Source organism: Hydra vulgaris, chromosome 10 (genome assembly GCF_038396675.1).
Source record: "Hydra vulgaris chromosome 10, alternate assembly HydraT2T_AEP".
Taxonomy (NCBI): domain Eukaryota; kingdom Metazoa; phylum Cnidaria; class Hydrozoa; order Anthoathecata; family Hydridae; genus Hydra; species Hydra vulgaris.
Window position 1 is genome coordinate 18,141,265 of NC_088929.1, and position 24,900 is coordinate 18,166,164.

General features: G+C 26.4%; 1 protein-coding gene across 2 annotated transcripts; it reads left to right on the forward strand.

Moving 5' to 3' along the window:
* The first annotated feature begins 1,631 nt into the window (after positions 1-1,631).
* Positions 1,632-24,595, forward strand: LOC136086467 (SCO-spondin-like). Of its 2 annotated transcripts, XM_065808766.1 has the most exons (37): positions 1,632-2,147; positions 2,306-2,362; positions 5,356-5,523; positions 7,431-7,613; positions 7,754-8,353; positions 8,760-8,942; positions 9,346-9,510; positions 9,758-9,931; positions 10,051-10,236; positions 10,321-10,494; positions 11,276-11,449; positions 11,852-12,037; positions 12,124-12,297; positions 12,560-12,733; positions 13,513-13,698; positions 13,785-13,958; positions 14,173-14,346; positions 14,524-14,709; positions 14,796-14,969; positions 15,279-15,452; positions 16,154-16,339; positions 16,426-16,599; positions 16,814-16,987; positions 17,165-17,350; positions 17,437-17,610; positions 17,921-18,094; positions 19,979-20,164; positions 20,273-20,446; positions 20,777-20,950; positions 21,090-21,263; positions 22,204-22,380; positions 22,476-22,661; positions 22,802-22,972; positions 23,103-23,270; positions 23,365-23,453; positions 24,058-24,235; positions 24,391-24,595. In XM_065808766.1, the coding sequence occupies exons 2-37, from the start codon at positions 2,311-2,313 to the stop codon at positions 24,438-24,440; spliced, it is 6,456 nt and encodes a 2,151-aa protein (XP_065664838.1). In that variant the 5' UTR covers positions 1,632-2,147; positions 2,306-2,310; the 3' UTR covers positions 24,441-24,595. The 2 variants fall into 2 exon arrangements, with proteins under 2 accessions (XP_065664838.1, XP_065664839.1); XM_065808767.1 differs by lacking the exons at positions 1,632-2,147; positions 2,306-2,362; positions 5,356-5,523 and adding exons at positions 6,014-6,228; positions 6,756-6,899 and having other exon boundaries at positions 7,410-7,613.
* Positions 24,596-24,900: the final 305 nt, after the last annotated feature.

Sequence of the window (24,900 nt, forward strand, 5' to 3'; positions counted from 1 at the left end):
AAACTTAATTAACTGATATGTGTATAATCAGTGGGCGGTCATTAGGTCTCACAATGGTGCAATTTTTTATTTGAGCATTTTTCAAATTTTAGTTGTTAAGTTTTTTATTATTTTAAATTTTTATATTACTATTTAAATTTATAAATTTTTAACATTATTCGTTTTTGAAATAAACAAGAATTGTTAAATTAAGTTGTTACTTTTTCATTTTATTCATAAATAATAAACAATTATTTAAACCTCAATTAAATAAGCATATAACAAGTTATACAGCTATTAATTCAAACATTGAAACAAATAGTTTTTTTCCTGAAACACTTCTGCTTCACTGACGGGCCAACGGACTAATTTATTATAGAATGACGGTTTAACAGCAGGAATTAGTGACCCAAACTTATTATATTATTCCCTAGTGTATGTTGGGGCTAGTTGAGCATAGGGACAAGTTGGGCAATTAAAATATCTTGAAAACTACGCATTACTTGTCAATATATCTAATGGATGAAAGTTAGGGATATAGAATGGAAACACAAAGCGCAACAAATAGATGTCGAGTAAAATATATATATATATATCTTTTTATTTTTTTTATTATTTATTTATTTTGCCGTTGATAAATATTACAAAAAAGAAATTACAATAAAAGAATATATATATATATATATATATATATATATATATATATATATATATATATATATATATATATATATATATATATATATATATATATATATAAAGACGATATGCGTATAATACAATAGAATAGAAATAGAAGACAGTGTAAACTATACATTCTCAAAACCCACAAAAATGAGGCAATTGTAACGATATCGTAACCAACTCTAGTCAATTTTTCCTTATTACAATGCCCCACAAAAAATAACTTATCAACATTAAAAGAAACTTTAATGTCTTTTTTACTGTTAAATCTATGCAAAAATCTAAGGAAGAATATAATAAATTAGTTAAACTTAAAAAAGGTGTATTTCCATATAAAATATTACCATAAAATATACAAAAGATTTAAATTAAAAATAAAATTAACAAAAAAAACTTCATAATTAATAATACTTCTTGACGTTAAAATAAATTAAAAAGATAGATACAAGAAAACAAAACAACAAAAAAAGCAAAGAATACATAAATTTTCTGTGTATTGCTTGAATAATAGAAAAGATACCATTTATATAATCAAATTTTTAGTTTAAAATAATACTTAGAATGGAGTTACGTCATTATTATTTAGTTAAAATCAATCCCTGCAGTACGGTGGCAGTTCACGCATGCTCATATAAGTATTTTAGCCTTAAAAAGTAACATTTAGAACGTAGCTGCTGTTTTACTTAGAAAATAGACTCAATAAATTTTTATTTTTTTTAAATCAGGTCAAAACACAAAAGAGTATACACAAACCAGCCATATGGTTTTAAAATAACTACCGAATCTTAGAACCGATTGGCCTGTATATCCTGAAAAACAATAACTTTATAAAAATGTGTTGAAAAATACAGTTTTTAAGAAGCTAGTTGGTTCCATATTATTTATTTATATTATATTTATTTACTACATATTATATTTATATTATATTTATTTACTACATATAGTATTCATATTACAACTGTTTTTTTTAAGTTACGTAAAAAATTTTTTCAAAAAGAACAGAGCACAAAACCAAAACTGGTTTCTTCTAAACTGCTCAACCATCAACATTACTAATTTTGATTATCACTTTTATTGCTAAACAGTTGAGATCCGCTTTAATTGGTTTTTATTAACTACTGGTTTGATCAACCAAGTAGTAAATACAAAGAAAAAAAAGTTTGCACTTTTGATTTGAACGAAAGTAGAATTATGAGTCATTAATTACATTCAGATATAATTGATGAAACTGTTTTTGTATCTTTACAAATATTACAGTTTTACAAATATTAAGAAATAATTCTCTACTATAAAGAAGATTAAAATTTAAAAATTCCTTGCCTTAAATATCAACCAATAGGATTGCGTCGGTGAATCATTTATAAGCCAGTTTGTTGCATCTTTCATCAATTGCTTGTTGGTTGCTGACCAAGACGAGCAAATCTAAGATTATTTTTTAAAAAGTTGCCGTTGATGAAAAGTAGTATAAAGTTTTAATAGGAAAGGTAAAATAAATCTACTTATATTTTTATTTATAAAGTTAAGTTTTTACATGTAATCAAGATAAATTATTATATAAATTATAATATTATATATAAATTATTGTATAAAAAGATAAACTTTTACATGTAATGTTAAATAACCAAATATATTTTTAAAACAGGAAAAATGAAGTACTTGATTGACTTCTACTTTATTTTCTTATTTGCATCTTCAATAGGTAAACTTTTCATTTTCTAGTAATTAATATAACACAATGCACTGTTCATCCTACAAAAAAAAAGTGAACACATTTTTTTATTTACTAATTTTACATTTTTATTCTTTATTTTTGTTATACTGTTTTGTATCCGTCTTTTGTATCGATAGAAGATACTGGTTAAGTTAGTTCTCTTCACTTATTTAAAACAAAAAAAAAAAAGACAATTCAACTCACGCTTTCTAAGTACACGCTTTCTAAGTAAAGATTAACAAGTAGCATTCTAGACTCTGACTGGTTACTCTTATTTAAGTAAGAGTCTCCGCAAACAGACAAAAAGCTGTCTTTAACATGACTATCTTTACAGTTTTAACTCTATTTCTTGATATTTAAAACAAGGAATTTTTCAAACTTTAACCTCCGTGATAGTAGAGAATTATTTTTTAATATTTGTGAAAATCAATGCTAGAAACAAAAACAGTTTTATCTATTAAATTAAAATGCAATGAATGACTAATAATTTAAACAAGGCATCTTAAACACTTTCTTGTATTTAAGACGTTTGATTTTCAAGGCGTACCCTAGTACCCAAGTAAAAATACCCTAGTACCCAAGTAAAAATTACTTAGAACACTTGTGTAACACATGTAGCAGTAAACCAGTCAAACCCAATGTTTAAAATAAGCGCAGTCTCAAGGCTGTGAGACCTGCGCTTTTTAAAAACCTTGACTAGAATCAATGTTTAAAAAACCTTGCAAAAAGCGTACGCCTAACCGCTTTGAGGCGGCGCTTTTGTAAATGTTGGTCAAACCAAAAAAAGTTGGCTTGACCAAGGAGATTCTAAAGCAATTTAAGTCATTTTAAAGTTAATGTAATTCCTCCTTTGGGATCGTCATAAATTACGCAATGCAAAATAAATTTTTAAGCTCTTTTACGCGGCAATTTTCATTAAACTTAATGGGTACTTTGATTTTTTATTTAAATTAGACTCTGAACAACCCATGAAAGCATTTAAAAGCGTTTTAGTGAATATAAACAAATGCAACTACTATTTCAAAATTAACAGAGGAATTTTTTTATAAATTGTTTAAATATTTATTATTAGCGAATCTTAAACAATATTAGCGAACTCCTTAAACAATAATCAATGAATATATAGACCTGAATATCTAAAGAAAATGCTCTAGTTTAAACTTAAAATTTAAATTACAACTAAAATTTAAATTTTTAAATCGTTTTTAGTAAAAACGATATAACTTTTCCACCTTTTTAAAATATTGTTTTTTCTTGTAACTGGTGTAATCTTTTCAACTATGCAATCTAATTTTTATTGTTGTCAATTTTCATTTATTTACATTTTTTATATTTAGAGTTTAAACTCAATTAAAAAATATCTTTTTAAAAAATAAAATATTTTTTTAATGATATTGCTATTAAACATACAATTAATGTGTAAATGTCAAGAGGAGTTTATGGAGATGTTTAATTTAAAAAAAAATTGTTTTATTCAATTCTTAATCAACATAAAACTATAATCATCATGTATAATAAATTAGGATTGAGGACAATTGCAGGCGCCACTGCAGTCCCCCCCCCCCCCTTTTTTTTTTATATTTTATTGATGATTATAATAAAGAATTTTATGCTGATTAAGAATCGTATAAAAATATAGGTCTAAAAATCAACAGAATGTGCTATAATTCGCTGTTAAAGTTTAAAAAATTACACTAAAAAACGCTAATATTCGCCATTTTTTTCATACTCGGTTATAATTAAAATCCTTTTCATAAATGTGACGCATCTGACCAAAACCAGTCGGATGTCGTGTTATGTTATATTGAGAAAACCATCAAAACATCTCAAAAATTCAATTTTTATCATTATTTTTTTTTTTTTTTGCATAATTATGTAAACAATTATGTTTATATAATACATAATTATGATAAAAAAATAAATAATGATAAAAATTGAATTTTTGAGATGTTTTGATGGTTTTCTCAATATAACATAACGCGACATCCGGCTGGTTTTGGTCAGATGCGTCACAAATAAATTTAAGAAAGCCTGGTTTCTATCAACAAGTTACACCAAAACTGTTAAAAAACGCTGAGCGCATCATTTTCTGATTTATATCTCGCCTTAACCCTAACCCTGTCCCAAATCATGTACGTTTAATCGCGCCGATCCCTATTTGTCAGTCGATGACATACATCGACTGACAAATAACTACATGCACATAACAAGTAGTTGTGGCAATCCTTATTTGTCAGTCGATGTATGTACATTCAATTGCGTCAATCCCTATTTTTCAGTCGATGCTATGTTTTTATATGATTCTTAATCAGCATAAAATTCTTTATCATAATCAGCAATAAAAAAAAAAATTTATAAAAAAAAAAAAAAAAAAAAAAACCGACCTGTTGTTTGATAATTAAATTGGTGATTGGCAAAAATTTCCTAAAAACCCCTAAATAAAAAAGTTATAAATTTGTATATAACAAAAACACTTTATAACAAAGTAATTGTTTCGCACTAGTTTGTAGATGTTTTCAAATTAATTTTAACAAGTCCTGTCATTTGTGTATTAGTAACACTTGTATATTAAACATTTTGGACAAGTGAGGCGCGTTATCTGTGGTAAAAGGACTTAACTAATAGATGGTAATAAGGATAGAAGAATAGAAAGAAACCTCTAAAATGAGTAGAAAAACAAGCCCATGATATTAAGCCCCTTAATTTTTTTTGATAATGGTAAATAAGATTACATTCCAAGGTTTATAAGCTTGTCCTATTAACCTTGAGTTCTTCTTAGCGATAGTATCAACATAAAGATTCTCGGTATTGATAAGGAAAAGACAAGTCAATCCAGGAAGAGCATCTCTTAAAAAACCGCTTCAAATCCAACTAAATGGTACGTGTGGTATAAATATGGACAAAATACCACACTTGTGAAAAAAATTAAAAAAAAAAAATGTCTTAATTTATTTTAGTTAATGCTGTACTATTTCTTTTAGTTAACGCTCAAATACTGACTCAATGGACACCATTCAGTGACTGCCCAGTTACATGCAATTTCAATAATCCCGTTCGCACACGCACACGAACTTGTACACCTGCAAGTTTATGTCAAGGACAAAGTCTAGTTGATACTACTCCCTGTAACACACAATATCCATGTCCAGGTAAGATTACTAACACACACACATACACAAAGATATATATATATATATATATTTTTTTTTTATTTCTATTTTTATTTTTTCACATGTTTAAATTTATTATTTTATAAAAATATATTTTTTATATTTATTTTTGTTATTTTGATTGATTTATTATATATTATACTTCTTTTTTTTTATTATCTACTTACAAAAACGATTAATTACAGTAATATAACCATCTTTAAACCTTGCCATAACCCTAACCCTAAGCCTAACCTTGATGCTGACCCTAACCAAACCCTCAGTCAAGGTAGCAGCACTCTGTTCCGAGTCAGGCTATTAGATAGTCGATGTATGAGCTTTTTACTCTCAATAAAAGTTGTTTATGGAGACATTTTTTTTTACAAAAAAGACAATAATTACGGGGGAAAAAAATTAGTGGGTACACAAAAATGTCCCCGATAATGCTAATGTTCCCGTAAGTATTTGTTTTTTTGTAAAATCTGTCCCCGTAAATAATACTATAGATCAGGGCTGGCCAGACTTTTTAGGATATGGGCAAAAAAAAGTTAAAAAACAGTTTTGCTGGCAAAAAATATTTTTTTCTATGAAAATATAGGTGACTAATAACTATTATAATCATTTGTATCAAAGCAACATAATTATTAAGAGTGGTGAACTTGATCGTCTGAAACTAGTTTTTTGATGTCTGAAATGATTTTTGAGGTAGATAAAAGTCATATATATGTATATATATTTTTGGTCCCGGGTAGAAAGGGCATAAGTCAATTTGACCAACTTTTTGAGACAGCAGTATCAATGTTTGAAAACTCCTACGTGTAAGTTCATTATATCCTAACATATTTAAGGTATTTTTATATTGTATATATTACATTCCTAATAAATGTAACCATTAAAATTCTTGATGCTATGAATATTTAGAAATACTATGAATATGAAAAAAATTGACTTTACCCTTTCTCTCCGGGACCAAAGATATATATATATATATGTATATATATATATATATATATATATATATATATATATATATATATATATATATATATATATATATATATATATACACATATATATACACACACACATATATATATATATATATATATATATATATATATATATATATATATATATATATATATATATATATATATATATATAATTGACTTGCTATTTATCAAAAAGTAGTTACAATTTATTTACAATGTGATTGTATAGATGACATTTAGATTTTGAAGCTTCACAACTTTTAATCTAAGCTGGCTCAAGGCCCCCTTTGGGCCCTCAGCCAGCTTAGAGCGGCCCTGTATGAAACTATTTATAAAGATAAAACTTTAAGAGAGTAAACAAAAAACTAGGTAATAGTTGTAGTAGTACATATTATTGTTATTAAATGAACAATCAAAAATTAAAGGATAAAAAGTTAAAACGAAGGAAAAGATTATTTAAAGATTTTTCCTCCATTAAATCAACTTTTTAAGTCGATTAGTAGGATATCGATTAAATTGACTATTCGATTTTAAAAAGTCTACTAATTTTGATTTTCGACTAGTCAACTTTTAGTTGATTTAGTCGAAGTGAATAACAACACTAAAAAATATTGAAATAAAACCTCTATATAAATGACCTGTATAATACGGGTCATATTAAATCCATTATTCTACATATTCTTAAGTCTATTTTCACATGTTTTAAAAACTTTTCATAATGGTTGTAATTAATCAACACATTTCAAGCGGGTATTCTAAATATAATTTAGACAGTACTAATATCTGAATTGCTTACAAATAATGGTTTACGCAACGGCTACTGAAGCATTTCAATTTTTTTAAAGTTAATTGTATAAATTTTATATAAAAGTTTTTAAAATCTGTAAACTAAAGGTTTGAAAACTTAAATTTTAGATTATAGACTTGGTGATTGGGGTTCTTGGAGTGCTTGTTCAGAATCATGTAAAGTAACTCAAAATTATCCAACTCGTGTTCGAACTCGTTCTTATTGTCTCAGTAATTCAACATCTTCATATCAGTGTACTCCTGATTATATGATTAGCTATGAAGCTTGTAACATAGCACCATGTTCAATAGGTATTGGTGAATTAATTTGATTAAAGAATTAAATTATTTTTACTTTATTTTTTATTTATTTATACTTACTAATTTTTTTTATTTATTTAATCACAACTTTCAAAGAATGAATAGTTTAATTCAGTTATCTATTTTTTTAGTAAAGTCTTGCAGCAATATAAACTTTACTTTTGTCTTTGCGTTGGATACATCGTCCAGTGTTGATGCTCAGGAATGGCAAGATGAAAAAAATTTGGTTTTAGCTTTTGTTAATAGCTCAGCATTTGGAGTGAATCCAAATGTTGATGTAGCTGTGGTAAACTATGGTAGTACTGCTAAAGTAGAAGCTGATTGTGGTACATTTAAAAGCTACTCAACTTTTGAAACTTTCATGAACAATTTGAAAATGTTAGGTGGTGGAACTGCTATACACAGAGGGCTTGAAACTGCAGAAGCTGTATTTGAAAGATGTCAAAAACTCAATATGAATCCTGTTATAATTCTCCTTACTGATGGTTATGAAAACATAGATCTTAATATTGACAGCAACATAGCTATTGAAAATCGTATTAAAAGCAATAAACTTTTAGTTGCGGGTGCCGTACATGAATATGTTAAGTCTGAAATAGATAGAATAACAAGTTATATTGTTGATGGACAGAATGTATCTTATAGTTACTTTGCTTCAAACTTTACAGCTCTTTTAAACACCCTTGGTAGCACACTGTATTCTAATGTTGTTACACGGAGCCAATGTGAAAGTAATGTTTATTTTATATTTTAAAGTAATGTTTTCGCATATTAAAAAGCATGTTTGAATACAAATTTAAATTTTTTTGCAATTTTAAACTAAGAGCATTTTTAAGTTGAAGTTTTGAATTAATTAGACTAATTAAACTTTGTAAAGGCAACTTACATAGTAAAAGAAAAATTTCTATATAAAGTTTCCAATTTGAGTCATTTTAAATTTAAGCTTAGTTAAATTGCAATTTAAAACCATCTAGTTTAAAATTTAATCCAAGTTGAAATTAACATATCACAAATGAAATAGTTTTTAAAATTTAGTTAAAAGTGTATTTTTATATTTAAGTGAATCTATAACTATAAAGATTTAATTTCAAAAATAACTTGTGTAAAGTTTTCTTTATAACATTATTTTGCATTTAGCTCAAGGACAATGGACAACTTGGTCTGCTTGGAGTAGTTGTTCTCAACTTTGTGGATTTACTGGTACTATACAGCGTTCTCGTTCTTGTAGAAATCCAACTACAAATAAATTTCAAGAAGACTGTGAAGTAGTTAATAATATAGCTAACCTTGACTTTATGACCTGTTTTCAACCATGTACTGGTAAGCTTTAAGTTTTTAACTATTTTGTGTTGTTTTACTTTTCTTTTATTACTTAATATTTTTTAAATGGTGACAACTTATAATCATTTTAATTTTTTTTTACAATATTAAAACTAAAGATATACTAATAATGACTACCAAAAAAATAAATGATAAACATTACTACAATGTAATGTTTGTGTTTAAGGAGAGTTAATGTTAAAATTGAAAAAAGCAAAATTGCTTACTCTGAGTTGTTTATATTTAATATTGTTTTACTTCTTAATAATTTATAAAAATTTTGTTTTAAAATTTTATTAAATTATTAGGAAGTAAGTATGAAAATTTTTACTTACTGTTGTTAACAGTAAATATAAAGTTTTAACTATAATAAAACAAAAACATTCTTATTCTATTTTATTAGCCTCATTTTCTGAATGGAGTTCTTGGGGTGCGTGCTCAGCCATCTGCCGACTAGATAGTGGTCCTCCAACTACCACTCGGTTTAGAACATGTTCTTCTGGACTTGGATCTTGTATTGGATCTTTAACAGAGACTCAAGAATGCAACACAAATACTCCTTGTCAAGGTAAATTATATATATATATATATATATATATATATATATATATATATATATATATATATATATATATATATATATATATATATATATATATATCATTATCCTAATCTGCAAAACAGGTTAACATCAGGAAGGCCATCCAGTTGTTAAAAATGCTAATCATAATTTTAAATTTATTTTAGTGTAAATTAAGTTATATTTACTTTTTATGTTTTTATGACATAAATTTGTTATTTTTGTTTTACTTAAGGCACAATATCTTCATGGGGATCATGGGGACTATGTTCAGCATCCTGTCAGCTAACATTAGAGTTACCAACTCAACAACGATCTCGTGTTTGTGTTGGAGCAACTCTTGGAGGAAATTGTGGTGGACAATCTACTGTAGAGTCACAAAGTTGCAGTGTTGGAATTTATTGCCCTGGTATTTTTTGTTATAAATCTAGTTGATTCCCACTTAATTCCCAGTTCTCTTAAAGCTTTCAGTTTTTCAGAGCTAATTTTATTGTATTTTTATTTGTATATTACAATGTTTTCAAATAGGAACTATATCAGATTGGAGTTCATGGGGTGCATGCTCTGATGTTTGTAATAATCTTGTTACACCACCTTCTCAAACTAGAAGTCGATTATGTATTGGATTTTCAACATGGGATCCTAACTATACGGGTTGTCCTGGTATTTCAAAAACTGAGCAGCAACCTTGTAATACTAATATTGGTTGTTCAGGTATTAGTCATTTGAAAAATTAAGATGATTTTTGTAATTTATTTGAATCCTTTACTGAAATAATTTTGTTTTGTAATTAAAAAGGTACATATGGTGCTTGGAGTGCATGGAGTAGTTGCTCAGAAAGCTGTCAGTCTGATATTAGTGCATCTCCATTTCAAACTCGAAATAGACAGTGTTTAGGAGCTACTATAGGAGGTGGTTGTTCTGGACCAAGTTCTCAAACTCAAAACTGCAATGAACAAGTGTCTTGTCCTGGTAACTTTTTTTTGTACTAAGAAAAGAATTTTCTTTAATAATTAACTTCTCGAATTTTATTAAATAGTTCTTAAACTATAACATATAATATTGGAGCTTCTTGTTTAGGTACCACTTTCCTTTTTTCTAATGCTTTTAACTTGTCGTCTCTGTTTGTTTGTTTGTGTGTTTGTCTGTGGGCATCAAATCTTGCAATCAATTTTTGAGATAATAGATTTTCTTTAAATTTTGCATCCATACTCTTGCTTGATGACAATACAATATTCAATAATTAGTTTTGTAATAAGTCAATTACTTTAGTTAATTTTAATTAGGTTTATTTTTTATATGAAAAAAATAATTTTATAAATAAGCTTTCCTTTTTTATTCAACAATTGTTTTTTTTTTTTGCTAATTTAATCACTGTATGTAATTAGAAAAAATACGAATTACAAACACTTTTTTTGACACATTTTTTTGTATTTCCTTATTTTTGCAAAACAATAATTATAACTATAGATATAAAAATAAAGCAATAATTATAACAATAAATTTCAATTGTATAGCGTTAACTTGTTTTATTTATTAAAAAAAGAATGGATTTTCCCTTTATTAAATGTTTACTTTAATTTAATAAATGTTCATCTTATAAAAAAAAAGTTAATTATAATTATACTTAAAAAATAAAAGGTTAAATTAGTAGTGCCATAGAACTTAACTTTAAATTTAAACAAATATGTTTAAAGCTGGCCCCCTACCATGAACCCATCAATTAATTATTATATTTTGTGTTTATTTTAAGGTATCTTAAGTGCATGGGGAGCATGGGGAGCATGTACAGCAAGTTGTCAATTAAGTTTCACTTCACCTACTCAAACAAGAAATCGTCAATGTGATCGTGCTACTTTTAATGGCAATTGTAATGGAGCTATGTTAACTGATACTCAAAACTGCAATGAGCAAGTTTATTGTCCAGGTTTGTCTTCTTAAAAATTCAAACAGCTAGATATACTGTCATAAGTTCAAGTTTAACCAAAAATTTGTTAAGTATAGGGCCGTTCATAAATTTCATCAAACAACTTTTAAATGTTTTAAACTTCCCCCTTCCCCACCGCCTCATTTTCCTGTGCCATAGCATCGTAACTCTTTACTAAGAAGTTCTGTATAAGTTGTCCCTTAACTCTTCACCCTCCCATAAACCTAACTAACTCTTAAACTAACCCTTAAAACTAACCTTTACCCCTCCCTTAAAGCGTGACAATTTATGGAGGACTTCATATCAGATAAGTAGAAGTAATAAAATTGCGTTTTGATTAGTTTTGCATGTTTTGTGAGTTTGTATTAAATAGCCTAATTTATTAAAAATGTTATTATCTAGGAACAATATTGGATTGGAGTGCATGGAGTGGATGCTCTGCATCTTGTAACAATCTTGTTAATATACCTTCTCAAACTAGAACTCGGTCATGTGTTGGGTTTTCTACTTGGGATCCTACCTATACAGGTTGTCCTGGTATCACTAGAAGTGAACAAGTTCCTTGTAATGCCAATGTTGGTTGTCCTGGTAAAAAAGATTCATAAAATTTTTTTTCTTAATTAATTACTTTATTGTAATCTTTTTAAACTGAAATTTTAAAAAATACATAACAGGTATTTATAACGCCTGGAGTGCATGGAGTACTTGTTCAGAATCTTGCCAATCTAATACAAATTCAGCACCTTTTCAAACGCAGACTAGACAATGTATAGGTGCAACACTAGGAGCTGGTTGTGCTGGGCCTAGTTCTCAAACTCAAAACTGCAATGTAGGAGTGTCTTGTCCAGGTAGCAATTAGTTTTTGTTTTGAATATTTTATCAACTGTATATTAACGGTTATATAATGTATAATTTTAAGTTAGATTTTTGTCAGAAAAAAGTTAATAGCATCATTTTTTTTTTGTGTTTTTTAAGAACAGTCAAAATGTAAAGTTTCCTCTTTTAATGATAATAACATCTAGACTTTCTACAAATTTTTTTGTTTAAATATTTTTAACTTTGTCAGCAGAGTAGTACTTAATTTTTTTTAATTATATGTTTATGTTTCAGGTATATTAGGTGCTTGGGCAGCATGGGGAGCCTGCTCAGCCTCTTGTCAACTTGACTTTATTGTTCCTCAACAAACCAGTACCCGCACTTGCTCTGGTGGTTCTTTAGGTGGTAATTGTAATGGAGCAGTCTTATCTCAAACTAGAAACTGTAATGCAGAAGTTTTATGTCCAGGTATTTTTATTAAAAATTTTCTATTCTTTTTTTCTATTATTTTTATTAAAAAAGTCTTGTTTTAATTTAAAAATTAGTCTCTATCAATGAAACACAGTTTAATAAAAAAAGTTTTTTTTATTGAATTTCTACTTATTAATATATATATATATATATATATATATATATATATATATATATATATATATATATATATATATATATATATATATATATATATATATATATATATATGTATATATATATATATATATATATATATATATATATATACATACATACATACATACATACATACATATATTTATATATATATATATATATATTATATATATATACATATATTTATATATATATTATATATATATATATATATATATATATTTAATTGTATATGCTCTAAAGTATGTATATATATATATATATATTTATATATATATATATAAATATATATATATAAATATATATATTTATAAATATATATATACACATATAAATATGATTATATACATATTGTAAATATTTGTATATAATATATATTGTATGCAATAATAAAAGAGTTTAAAATGGTAATGGAAAATTATGTTAAATAAAAGTTATTTAATAATAAGTTTCTTCATATGTGGTTGAAACACCTGAATAAGTATGATAAAATCTAATGTTCAATTTATTTTTTTATTTTTACCCATAATTTTTGATTAAATCTTTATATAATAATATAATAAGTAAATTTGTATACAATTTTTAACTGTAATTTTTTCACAAAATATGCAATATAGGAGTATTAACTGATTGGGCTGAATGGGGCGTATGTTCTGCCTCATGTAATACTCAAGTCAATGGACCATATCAAACTAGAAGTCGATCTTGTGTTGGTGCTTCTACATGGAATCCAAATTATGTGGGTTGTGGTGGTGCTAGTTTGAATGTTCAACAATTATGTAATCAAAATGTTCCATGTCCAGGTGATATTTATTTCTTTATATTAAGCTCCTTAATGGTTTTTGCTGTAATAACAAAAAATGTTACTTATAATGTTTTTTAACAAAAGGTGTTTATGGTGCATGGGCAGCATGGGGATCCTGCTCAGAATCATGTCAATCTAATGTTAATATAGCTCCATTTCAAACTCAGACTAGGCCATGTCTTGGTGCTACATTAAATGGTGGATGTCCTGGAGCAAGTTCTCAAACTCAAAGCTGTAATGTTGGAGTTTCTTGTCCGGGTAACTTTTTTTTTTTTAATACAATAAAAGAAATTTCTGTTTTAATAAACTTTTGAAATTTTATTAAATAATTTATAAAACAAATAATAAAATGGAAAATGTATAGTTACTGTAGAACTTTTACTTTAAACAATTTTGGTGTTGATTTGGCCCCTCTACCTTGAAGCTATCAATTAATTTTATATTTTGTATTGTAAATTTCTATATTTTAAAGGAATTTTAAGTGCATGGGGAGCATGGGGAGCATGTACGGCAAGTTGTCAATTAAGTTTCACTTCACCTACTCAAACAAGAAATCGTCAATGTAATGGTGCTACTTTTAATGGCAATTGTAATGGAGCTATGTTAACTGATACTCAAAACTGCAATGAGCAAGTTTATTGTCCAGGTTTGTCTTCTTGAAAAAATTTGTTCTTGCAAACAGCTGTGATATATTTTCATAATTTTACCAAAAACTCTGTTAAGTAAATCAGATATGGAGAAGTACTAAAGCTGATTTTTGACTTGTTATGCATGTTTTGTATGTTTGTATTGAATAGCTTAATTAAAAATATCATTCTTCTAGGAACAATATCAGATTGGAGTGCATGGGGTGGATGCTCTGCATCTTGTAACAATCTTGTTAATGTACCTTCTCAAACTAGAACTCGATCATGTGTTGGGTTTTCTACTTGGGATCCTACCTATACAGGTTGTCCTGGTATCACTAGAAGTGAACAAGTTTCTTGTAATGCGAATGTTGGTTGTCCTGGTAAAAAAGATTCATAAAATTTTTTTTCTTATCTAATTACTTTATTGTAATCTTTTTAAACTGAAATTTTAAAAAATACATAACAGGTATTTATAACGCCTGGAGTGCATGGAGTACTTGTTCAGAATCTTGCCAATCTAATACAAATTTAGCACCTTTTCAAACTCAAACTAGGCAATGTATAGGTGCAACACTAGGAGCTGGTTGTGCTGGGCCTAGTTCTCAAACTCAAAACTGCAATGTAGGAGTGTCTTGTCCAGGTAGCGATTAGTTTTTGTTATAAAACTTTTTTTGTTTTAGTTAATTTATGCCACTTAAATCTTGCTTTAAATATTTTATCAACTGTATATTAACGGTTTTATAATGTATACTTTTAAGTTAGATTTTTGTCAGAAGTAAGTTAATAGCATCATTTGTTTGTGTGTTTTTTAAGAACAGTCAAAATATAAAGTTTCCTCTTTTGATGATAATAACGTCTAGACTTCCTACAAATTTTTTTGTTTAGATGTTTTTAACTTTGTCAGGAAAGTAGTACTTTATTTTTTTTTAATTATATGTTTATGTTTCAGGTATATTAGGTGCATGGGCAGCATGGGGAGCCTGCTCAGCCTCTTGTCAACTTGACTTTATTGTTCCTCAACAAACCAGTACCCGCACTTGCTCTGGTGGTTCTTTAGGTGGTAATTGTAATGGAGCAGTCTTATCTCAAACTAGAAACTGTAATGCAGAAGTTTTATGTCCAGGTATTTTTATTAAAAATTTTCTATTCTTTTTTTCTATTATTTTTATTAAAAAAGTCTTGTTTTAATTTAAAAATTAGTCTCTATCAATGAAACACAGTTTAATAAAAAAAGTTTTTTTTATTGAGTTTCTACTTATTAATATATATATATATATATATATATATATATATATATATATATATATATATATATATATATATATATATATATATATACATACATACATACATACATACATACATACATATATTTATATATATATAAATTATATATATATACATATATTTATATATATATTATATATATATATATATATATTTAATTATATATGCTCTAAAGTATGTATATATATATATATATATATATTTATATATATATATAAATATATATATTTATAAATATATATATACACATATAAATATGATTATATACATATTGTAAATATTTGTATATAATATATATTGTATGCAATAATAAAAGAGTTTAAAATGGTAATGGAAAATTATGTTAAATAAAAGTTATTTAATAATAAGTTTCTTCATATGTGGTTGAAACACCTGAATAAGTATGATAAAATCTAATGTTCAATTTATTTTTTTATTTTTACCCATAATTTTTGATTAAATCTTTATATATTAATATAATAAGTAAATTTGTATACAATTTTTAACTGTAATTTTTTCACAAAATATGCAATATAGGAGTATTAACTGATTGGGCTGAATGGGGCGTATGTTCTGCCTCATGTAATACTCAAGTCAATGGACCATATCAAACTAGAAGTCGATCTTGTGTTGGTGCTTCTACATGGAATCCAAATTATGTGGGTTGTGGTGGTGCTAGTTTGAATGTTCAACAATTATGTAATCAAAATGTTCCATGTCCAGGTGATATTTATTTCTTTATATTAAGCTCCTTAATGGTTTTTGCTGTAATAACAAAAAATGTTACTTATAATGTTTTTTAACAAAAGGTGTTTATGGTGCATGGGCAGCATGGGGATCCTGCTCAGAATCATGTCAATCTAATGTTAATATAGCTCCATTTCAAACTCAGACTAGGCCATGTCTTGGTGCTACATTAAATGGTGGATGTCCTGGAGCAAGTTCTCAAACTCAAAGCTGTAATGTTGGAGTTTCTTGTCCGGGTAACTTTTTTTTTTTTAATACAATAAAAGAAATTTCTGTTTTAATAAACTTTTGAAATTTTATTAAATAATTTATAAAACAAATAATAAAATGGAAAATGTATAGTTACTGTAGAACTTTTACTTTAAACAATTTTGGTGTTGATTTGGCCCCTCTACCTTGAAGCTATCAATTAATTTTATATTTTGTATTGTAAATTTCTATATTTTAAAGGAATTTTAAGTGCATGGGGAGCATGGGGAGCATGTACGGCAAGTTGTCAATTAAGTTTCACTTCACCTACTCAAACAAGAAATCGTCAATGTAATGGTGCTACTTTTAATGGCAATTGTAATGGAGCTATGTTAACTGATACTCAAAACTGCAATGAGCAAGTTTATTGTCCAGGTTTGTCTTCTTGAAAAAATTTGTTCTTGCAAACAGCTGTGATATATTTTCATAATTTTACCAAAAACTCTGTTAAGTAAATCAGATATGGAGAAGTACTAAAGCTGATTTTTGACTTGTTATGCATGTTTTGTATGTTTGTATTGAATAGCTTAATTAAAAATATCATTCTTCTAGGAACAATATCAGATTGGAGTGCATGGGGTGGATGCTCTGCATCTTGTAACAATCTTGTTAATGTACCTTCTCAAACTAGAACTCGATCATGTGTTGGGTTTTCTACTTGGGATCCTACCTATACAGGTTGTCCTGGTATCACTAGAAGTGAACAAGTTTCTTGTAATGCGAATGTTGGTTGTCCTGGTAAAAAAGATTCATAAAATTTTTTTTCTTATCTAATTACTTTATTGTAATCTTTTTAAACTGAAATTTAAAAAAATACATAACAGGTATTTATAACGCCTGGAGTGCATGGAGTACTTGTTCAGAATCTTGCCAATCTAATACAAATTTAGCACCTTTTCAAACTCAGACTAGGCAATGTATAGGTGCAACACTAGGAGCTGGTTGTGCTGGGCCTAGTTCTCAAACTCAAAACTGCAATGTAGGAGTGTCTTGTCCAGGTAGCGATTAGTTTTTGTTATAAAACTTTTTTTGTTTTAGTTAATTTATGCCACTTAAATCTTGCTTTAAATATTTTATCAACTGTATATTAACGGTTTTATAATGTATAGTTTTAAGTTAGATTTTTATCAGAAGTAAGTTAATAGCATCATTTTTTTTTTTGTGTTTTTTAAGAACAGTCAAAATGTAAAGTTTCCTCTTCTGATGATAATAACGTCTAGACTTCCTACAAATTTTTTTGTTTAAATATTTTTAACTTAGTCAGGAAAGTAGTACTTAATTTTTTTTAATTATATGTTTATGTTTCAGGTATATTAAGTGCTTGGGCAGCATGGGGAGCCTGCTCAGCCTCTTGTCAACTTGACTTTATTGTTCCTCAACAAACCAGTACCCGCACTTGCTCTGGTGGTTCTTTCGGTGGTAATTGTAATGGAGCAGTCTTATCTCAAACTAGAAACTGTAATGCAGAAGTTTTATGTCCAGGTATTTTTATTAAGATATTTTTTATGTAAAGCCTAATAATTTTGTTTTAGTTGTAATGCACTTTCATTGTTTTTTTTTGCAGTAGATTTTGTTATTCAATATAAAAAACCTGAGACATGAAACAATAAGAAATTGTTTTTATGTTATACATATAAATATATATATATATATATAAATATATATATATATATATATATATATATATATATATATATATATATATATATATATATATATATATATATATATACGCAGTACCATCTTCTTCGAATCTCCTTAATTCAAAAACCTCCATATTTCGAATAAATGCAAAGTCACCGTGAAATGGGCTTAAGAAACTCTTAAGTTTAACTTTCCATCATTCGAATCTCTATAAAACAAAAACCTCCACAATTTGAATAGATTTTTCAGACCCATTAGTAAATTCTCTATGTAAATAGAACTTTTTTTTTTCTTAAATGAAAAAAATGAATAAAAATGATTTCATCAAAGACTGCATAAAGAAAACAACTTAAATCAACAAGACGAAGCTCTATTGGAATTGGAAAAACAGAAAAACAAACAAAAAGGTTTCAAAATTTTTTGATCTTCCACCAAATACTCCTTTCTGTGACTTAGATGTAAAGGAGGCTGTAATGGAAATTTGGTGTTTCTGGCGATGCTACAAAATCAAGTTTGAATGAAGCATTGTATGCTATCACTGTACTTGAAAATTACAGTCTTTATTCTAACTTTGGACATAATTTGATAAAGGCTTTTACCATAAATTTTGTCATTTACATGGATTTACAAGCTCATAAAAGACTATCTATTATTACAGACTTTTTTTTTGAAAATGTTAAAGTTTAAAACACATAATTTATATTGCATTTAGGCTTAAGAATTGCTATTTGTTTGTTTGATTGATTTCTATTCATTACTTTGACAAGAATATTTGTTAAAAAGTCGCTTTTCTATAATTCAAAAATCACTTTAATTCAAACTTTTATTTTTCCCCATAAAGTTCGATTTAGAGAGATTGTACTGTATATATAACAAAATGTTGTTATGTTTTAACTAACTGTTGTTTTGTTTTAATAAACTGTTGTTAGCTTTTAAGAAACTGTTATTTAGTTTTAAGAAACTTTATTGAAACAAATGTTAGATGTTATTTTTTTTGAATCAGTTATAATAATATATTTTTACAATTAAATATATATATTTTTTTAACCTTTAGTTGTTAACAAGGTTTTGTGTGCATTCCTTTATTCTTTCCATGTGTGCATTTTCTTTTATACTGATGTATAAAAATTTAATTTGTTTGAATCAAATCTTCTGTTGTCTCCTCACATTCTGTAAATGAATTTTAAAACAAATACCCTAGTTTTTGTCACTCCACTAGAATATATTCTACTATAGCAGGGCCTCGCTAGATGTTTACTTCATAGAAGTTAACTACTTCTATTGTAGAATATTTATAATAACGAAAAATAAATTTGATTCAAATAAATTTGTGTTTTTATAATTCCTAAAGCGTTATAAAAACATTCATAATAAACAAATATATAAATGTTTAACTTTGTGATATGACTATAGTTTTAGTGTTTATAAACTATATAACATTAAATAATTATATATTATTTATATGGCTTCATTGTTCGGCTTAATAATCTAAAATTAACTGTAAAAAAATGATTTTTTTTTTATTTTAGCTTTTTTTTTAATCATTTTTTAAATTTAATTTAATAATACTTAATCCTATTTTTATTATTGTTTTTTTCTTGTATTTTATTTTATTTTTGTATTAACTGGTAAAGTTGAAGTTGTTAGAAGTAGTGATTTAATTACATATAGCGATTGCATAATACTTGCTCAACTATTTTTGAAATTTTTTTGTCAAAATAGGAGCATTAACTGATTGGGCTGCATGGAGCGCATGTTCTGCATCGTGTAATACTCTAGTCAATGGACCATATCAGTATAGAAGTCGATCTTGTGTTGGTGCTTCTACATGGAATCCAAATTATGTGGGTTGTGCTGGTGCTAGTTTGAATGATCAACAATTATGTAATCAACTTGTTCCATGTCCAGGTGGGATTTTTTTTTTGTTTGTTTAATTTTAATTTGACCTATTTTATATTTTTGTAATTTTTATGGACTTTTCAAGCGATTATTTAAAAATATTCTCGCTCAATTTAGGTTTTTATACTGCTTGGTCAGCATGGAGTACTTGTTCTGAATCATGTCAATCTAATGTTAATAGTTCTCCCACTCAGTTTCACACAAGAAATTGTGTTAACTTTACATTGAATGGTGGTTGTGTTGGCCTAAGTTCTGAAACTCAAAATTGCAATTTCCAAGTATCATGTCCAGGTATTATTTAACTGTTTTTTTGATGATGGTGATCATGATCATAATAATGAATTTATTTTGGAGAAACAAGTTTGCTTTATTGAAAATCATGATCACTACATATTTGCTACACTATTATACTATTTCAAAACAAAGTTGTCCAAAAACAAATTTAAAATTAGTTCTTTGGTAAATTATCATATTTTCAGGCTCATTCATTGTCATAGTCATCAATGAACTATGAAGAAGTCAGGTATCATCATCTCACACATCATCATAGTCATCACAATAATGATGTTGATAATTCATTGTTATTTTATTAATACTTTATTGTTTTTAAAATATTCCCAGGGGATCTTACACAGTGGTCAACATGGTCTTCATGCAGCCAGTCTTGCCAGATTAGCTCAGTAGTACCAACAATGACCAGAAATCGAAATTGTTTAAATCCTACTTTTGGTGGTAACTGTCAAGGACAATCACTTGCAGATGTTATGTCATGTAATGCAGGCGTAGTATGTCCAGGTAGAATTTTAAAATTTACTGCTGATAATTTATGAAATAAAAATTATTAAATATTGCATTATAAAATTATTAGGATAATCTTATTGAATTACTATTATAATTCAATATACATTATTATAATTTTCACAAATTTTACCAGGTCAATTGACTGATTGGACATCATGGAGTCAATGTCCAGCTACATGTCAACAAGCAGTTGGTCAATTTAATATGCAGTACAGATCAAGACAATGTCTTAATACAACTACTGGAAATTGTGGTGGAGCTTCATTAAATGATCAAGTTGTTTGTGTTAGAGATGTTCCTTGTCCTGGTAAGATACAAAAATATAACTTTACGTAAAATAATTTTAAAAGGTTTTATTTTTATGCATTAAAATAGTAATAAAAAAATATACGATAAAATATATGAATAAGTAACAATAATATATTAGAAGACAATAGTAATAAAATGAAATATAAATTTTTAAATAAAATAGATATAATATACAAGATTTAATAATAATTTGTTATAAATGCAAAAAATGATGATCAAAATAAGAGTGAATATAGAAAAATGTGGAAAATATTAAAAATAACAACATTAATTTTTTCATTACTATTAATAATATATTTTTATAATACAACAGTAAAACAACATATAAATGGACTATAAGATATGATAGTAATTATATAATATTAATTGTAATTATAATAATAATAATATTTTCTCTCCACAACGAAAGAAGCAATTTATGCAATAAAATTTTTAATAGTGCCATTATTTAGACTTTTAATTTTGATTTTTTTTTTTTTTTTTTTTTTTGTACTGAACAATTTGTACATATAATTTGTACTAAAGCATATTTTTTAAAAACATTCAAAAGTATAAGTTAAAGTGTAAGATCTGTTTTAAAAAAATAATAAGAAATAAATTTAAGAAAACATTAACAAAGAAATAATTAAAAGAAAATATTTGCAAAAGAATAAGTACAAGAAAATATTAGGAGTGAAAAGCTACTTAAATATTTTTCTCAAACAAAAACTTTTTTGTTTTTAGTTGTGGAGTATTAAGTTGTACCATAATTTCACTCCTTCAAATTAGTTTCTGAAATATATATGGAATTTAACTACTTCATTTTTTTTTAGTCTTTAGCTTTATTATTTTTTTAAATTATTATTTATAGTATAAACGTTTTTATTTTGTTTAAAATATAAATGTTACATATAAAAAATTCAAGTTATTTTTGATTGAAAATATAATTATACCTAAAGGAATACTTAGCCAATGGAGTACTTGGAGTACGTGTTCAGAGTCTTGTAGAAGCAACTTGTTGATAGCCCCATCTCAAACTAGAACAAGAACATGCACAACAGCTACACTTGGTGCCAATTGTGATGGTGCTTTGCTTGTTGAATCCCTCAGTTGTAATGCTAATGTAGGATGTCCTGGTAACAAATGAAACTGTTTAAATTAAAATATTATTGTTCATTTGTCTTATTCATATTCGTTTGAACAAGTTTTTTATTTTATTTCATTCTACCAGGTATGTGGACCAGTTGGGGACCATTTACTGATTGCTCTGCATCTTGCCAGTCTACGGGTAATATTGTTCCAACTCAATCACGTCAAAGGTTCTGTGTTAATAATACTCTTGATGGACCTTGTCCTTCTGATAATAATGGTGATAAAATCCAAACTGTTCAATGCAATGTCGGAGTTATTTGTCCAGGTACGGAAGTTTACTTTATATATTACTGGTATATTTGTAGAGATAATGAAATATGTTTTTGAACTATAAATTTCACTCTTATTTAAGTAATCATTCTTAATTAAATTTTATTAAGATCTTCATTACTTTTTTTGATTTAGTAAGAGGAACTTGGGGTGCTTGGGGTGATTGGTCTTCATGCAGCGCAAGTTGTGATGCTGGTGTTATTCTAAGATCACGAGCATGCTCAGTTCCTTACCCAATAGGAGCTGGAGATGATTGTATTGGCAACACTACTCAAACTCTTCCTTGTAAACTGTTTGATTGTCCAAGTAAAAATTTACTATTCACTTTTTTCAATTGTGATAAATAAAGGCAACTTATTTATTTAAATTTTTGTAGTTTTAAAAACTTTTTTTCAATTTTTGCTCTCAATTTAAATTGTTTCAATTTTTTAAAAAGAATCATGTGCTATTGAAAAACGCTGCAATTGTTCTCAAGTTAAACAATGGTCTTCTGTTCCTACGTTTGACCAATTCCAATCAAGAGGCTTAACTCTTGGAGCAATAGAAACAGTACTTGGATATTTAAGTTCATATGGAGATGATACTGTTGATAAAGCATGTCAAGGTATTTTTTTGTGTATATTATAGATAAGGTTTGTCCTTCTTAGTGTTAACAATGTTTTATTTATTTGGTATTGACAATTCATTGTTGAATATAGCTTGTAACACTATGATGTTAACCACATTGAGATCGAATGTTGCTGATCAGTTAACTCAAGCTAAGGCTGCAAAAGCAAAACTTGAATTAGTAAGTCATTTTTGTTTTTATTTTAAAGTACATTAATATTTTGTTTTTTTAAAGCAATCTTTTTTTTTGTTTATTTGTATATATTTTATATATATATATGCATATATATGTCTATATATATATATATATGTCTATATATATATATATATGTCTATATATATATATGTCTATATATATATATGTCTATATATATATATGTCTATATATATATATATATCTATATATATATATATATATATATATATATATATATATATATATATATATATATATATATATATATATATATATATATATATATAAGTATTTATAAATTAGAAATTAAAAAAGTAAAATTAAGATAAGTGTTTTTACTAATTTATTATTGCTCTGTTCCTTAAGAACACTGAGCACCCTAGTTGTAGAATACACTGACATAATATATATATATATATATATATATATATATATATATATATATATATATATATATATATATATATATATATATATATATATATATATATATATATATATATATATATATATATATATATATATATATATATATATATATATATATATAAACATGAGTTATAAAATATCATTTTTCGTTTCAATTTAGATTAAAAATGATTTACGTGACGTCATCTACTGTAATGGAGTAATTTTGAACAATGCTGGCTTATGGAACCTCTACGATTTATTATTTGAGCGAGCAACCATGTTAGACGGGGTTATTATAGAGTTAAACGCTATTTACTTACGTTTTGATGCTGCGTTGACTTCTTGTCAATCATACGGTAAGAAGTTTTTTTTTTTTATAAGCAAAATAATGCTATTGCTATGTGTACATTTTACACTTCTCAAATTACCGAATAAAGTTAAAATATATAAATAATTATAAAATTTATTTTCATTTTTGAGTTGTTTTATAAAAAGCCTTTTTTATTTTTAGGTTGGATACATCAAACCTTCAAAACAATTTTACGCAAATGCACCTTTTAAAATGATTTTTTAAAATGCATATAAATACGTTTTTTTATTTTTTTTTACTGAATGCCTTATCAAATATTGTAAACTAAGCACATTTATTTAATCTTGTATTTTTATGTATGCACTTATTTAGCTTTTAATTTTTTTATAAGTTCCAATATAGTAAACGTGTTGTTTTTTTTACTGTTTTTATTATGCCCTTTTTGCCTTGTAAATTTGGTCATTACAAAAAATAGTTAAAATAGAATTAAATATTATGCTACCAAAAAGTAATTAAGTTAACTTGACATTAAGTTAACCTGACATTAAGTTAACTAAAAAATATAAAAAAATAAAACAAATTAGATACTGACCATTACATTAAAATGAAAGATAAAAGGGATGGTCAGTATCTAACTAGTAGAAATTAAAGACGTCTTATGAACGATTAAAGACATTCTGAACATTTTTCGAACGTTCGAAAGTTTTTTGA

What these genes read in the sequence shown, in the direction of transcription:
- LOC136086467 (XM_065808766.1), top strand. Translation starts at nt 2,311, where the DNA reads ATGAAGTACTTGATTGACTTCTACTTTATTTTCTTATTTGCATCTTCA. An exon ending in TGCGAATGTTGGTTGTCCTG is followed by an intron (nt 17,351 to 17,436) that starts GTAAAAAAGATT and finishes AATACATAACAG; the next exon opens with GTATTTATAACGCCTGGAGT. An exon ending in TAGAGATGTTCCTTGTCCTG is followed by an intron (nt 21,264 to 22,203) that starts GTAAGATACAAA and finishes TTATACCTAAAG; the next exon opens with GAATACTTAGCCAATGGAGT.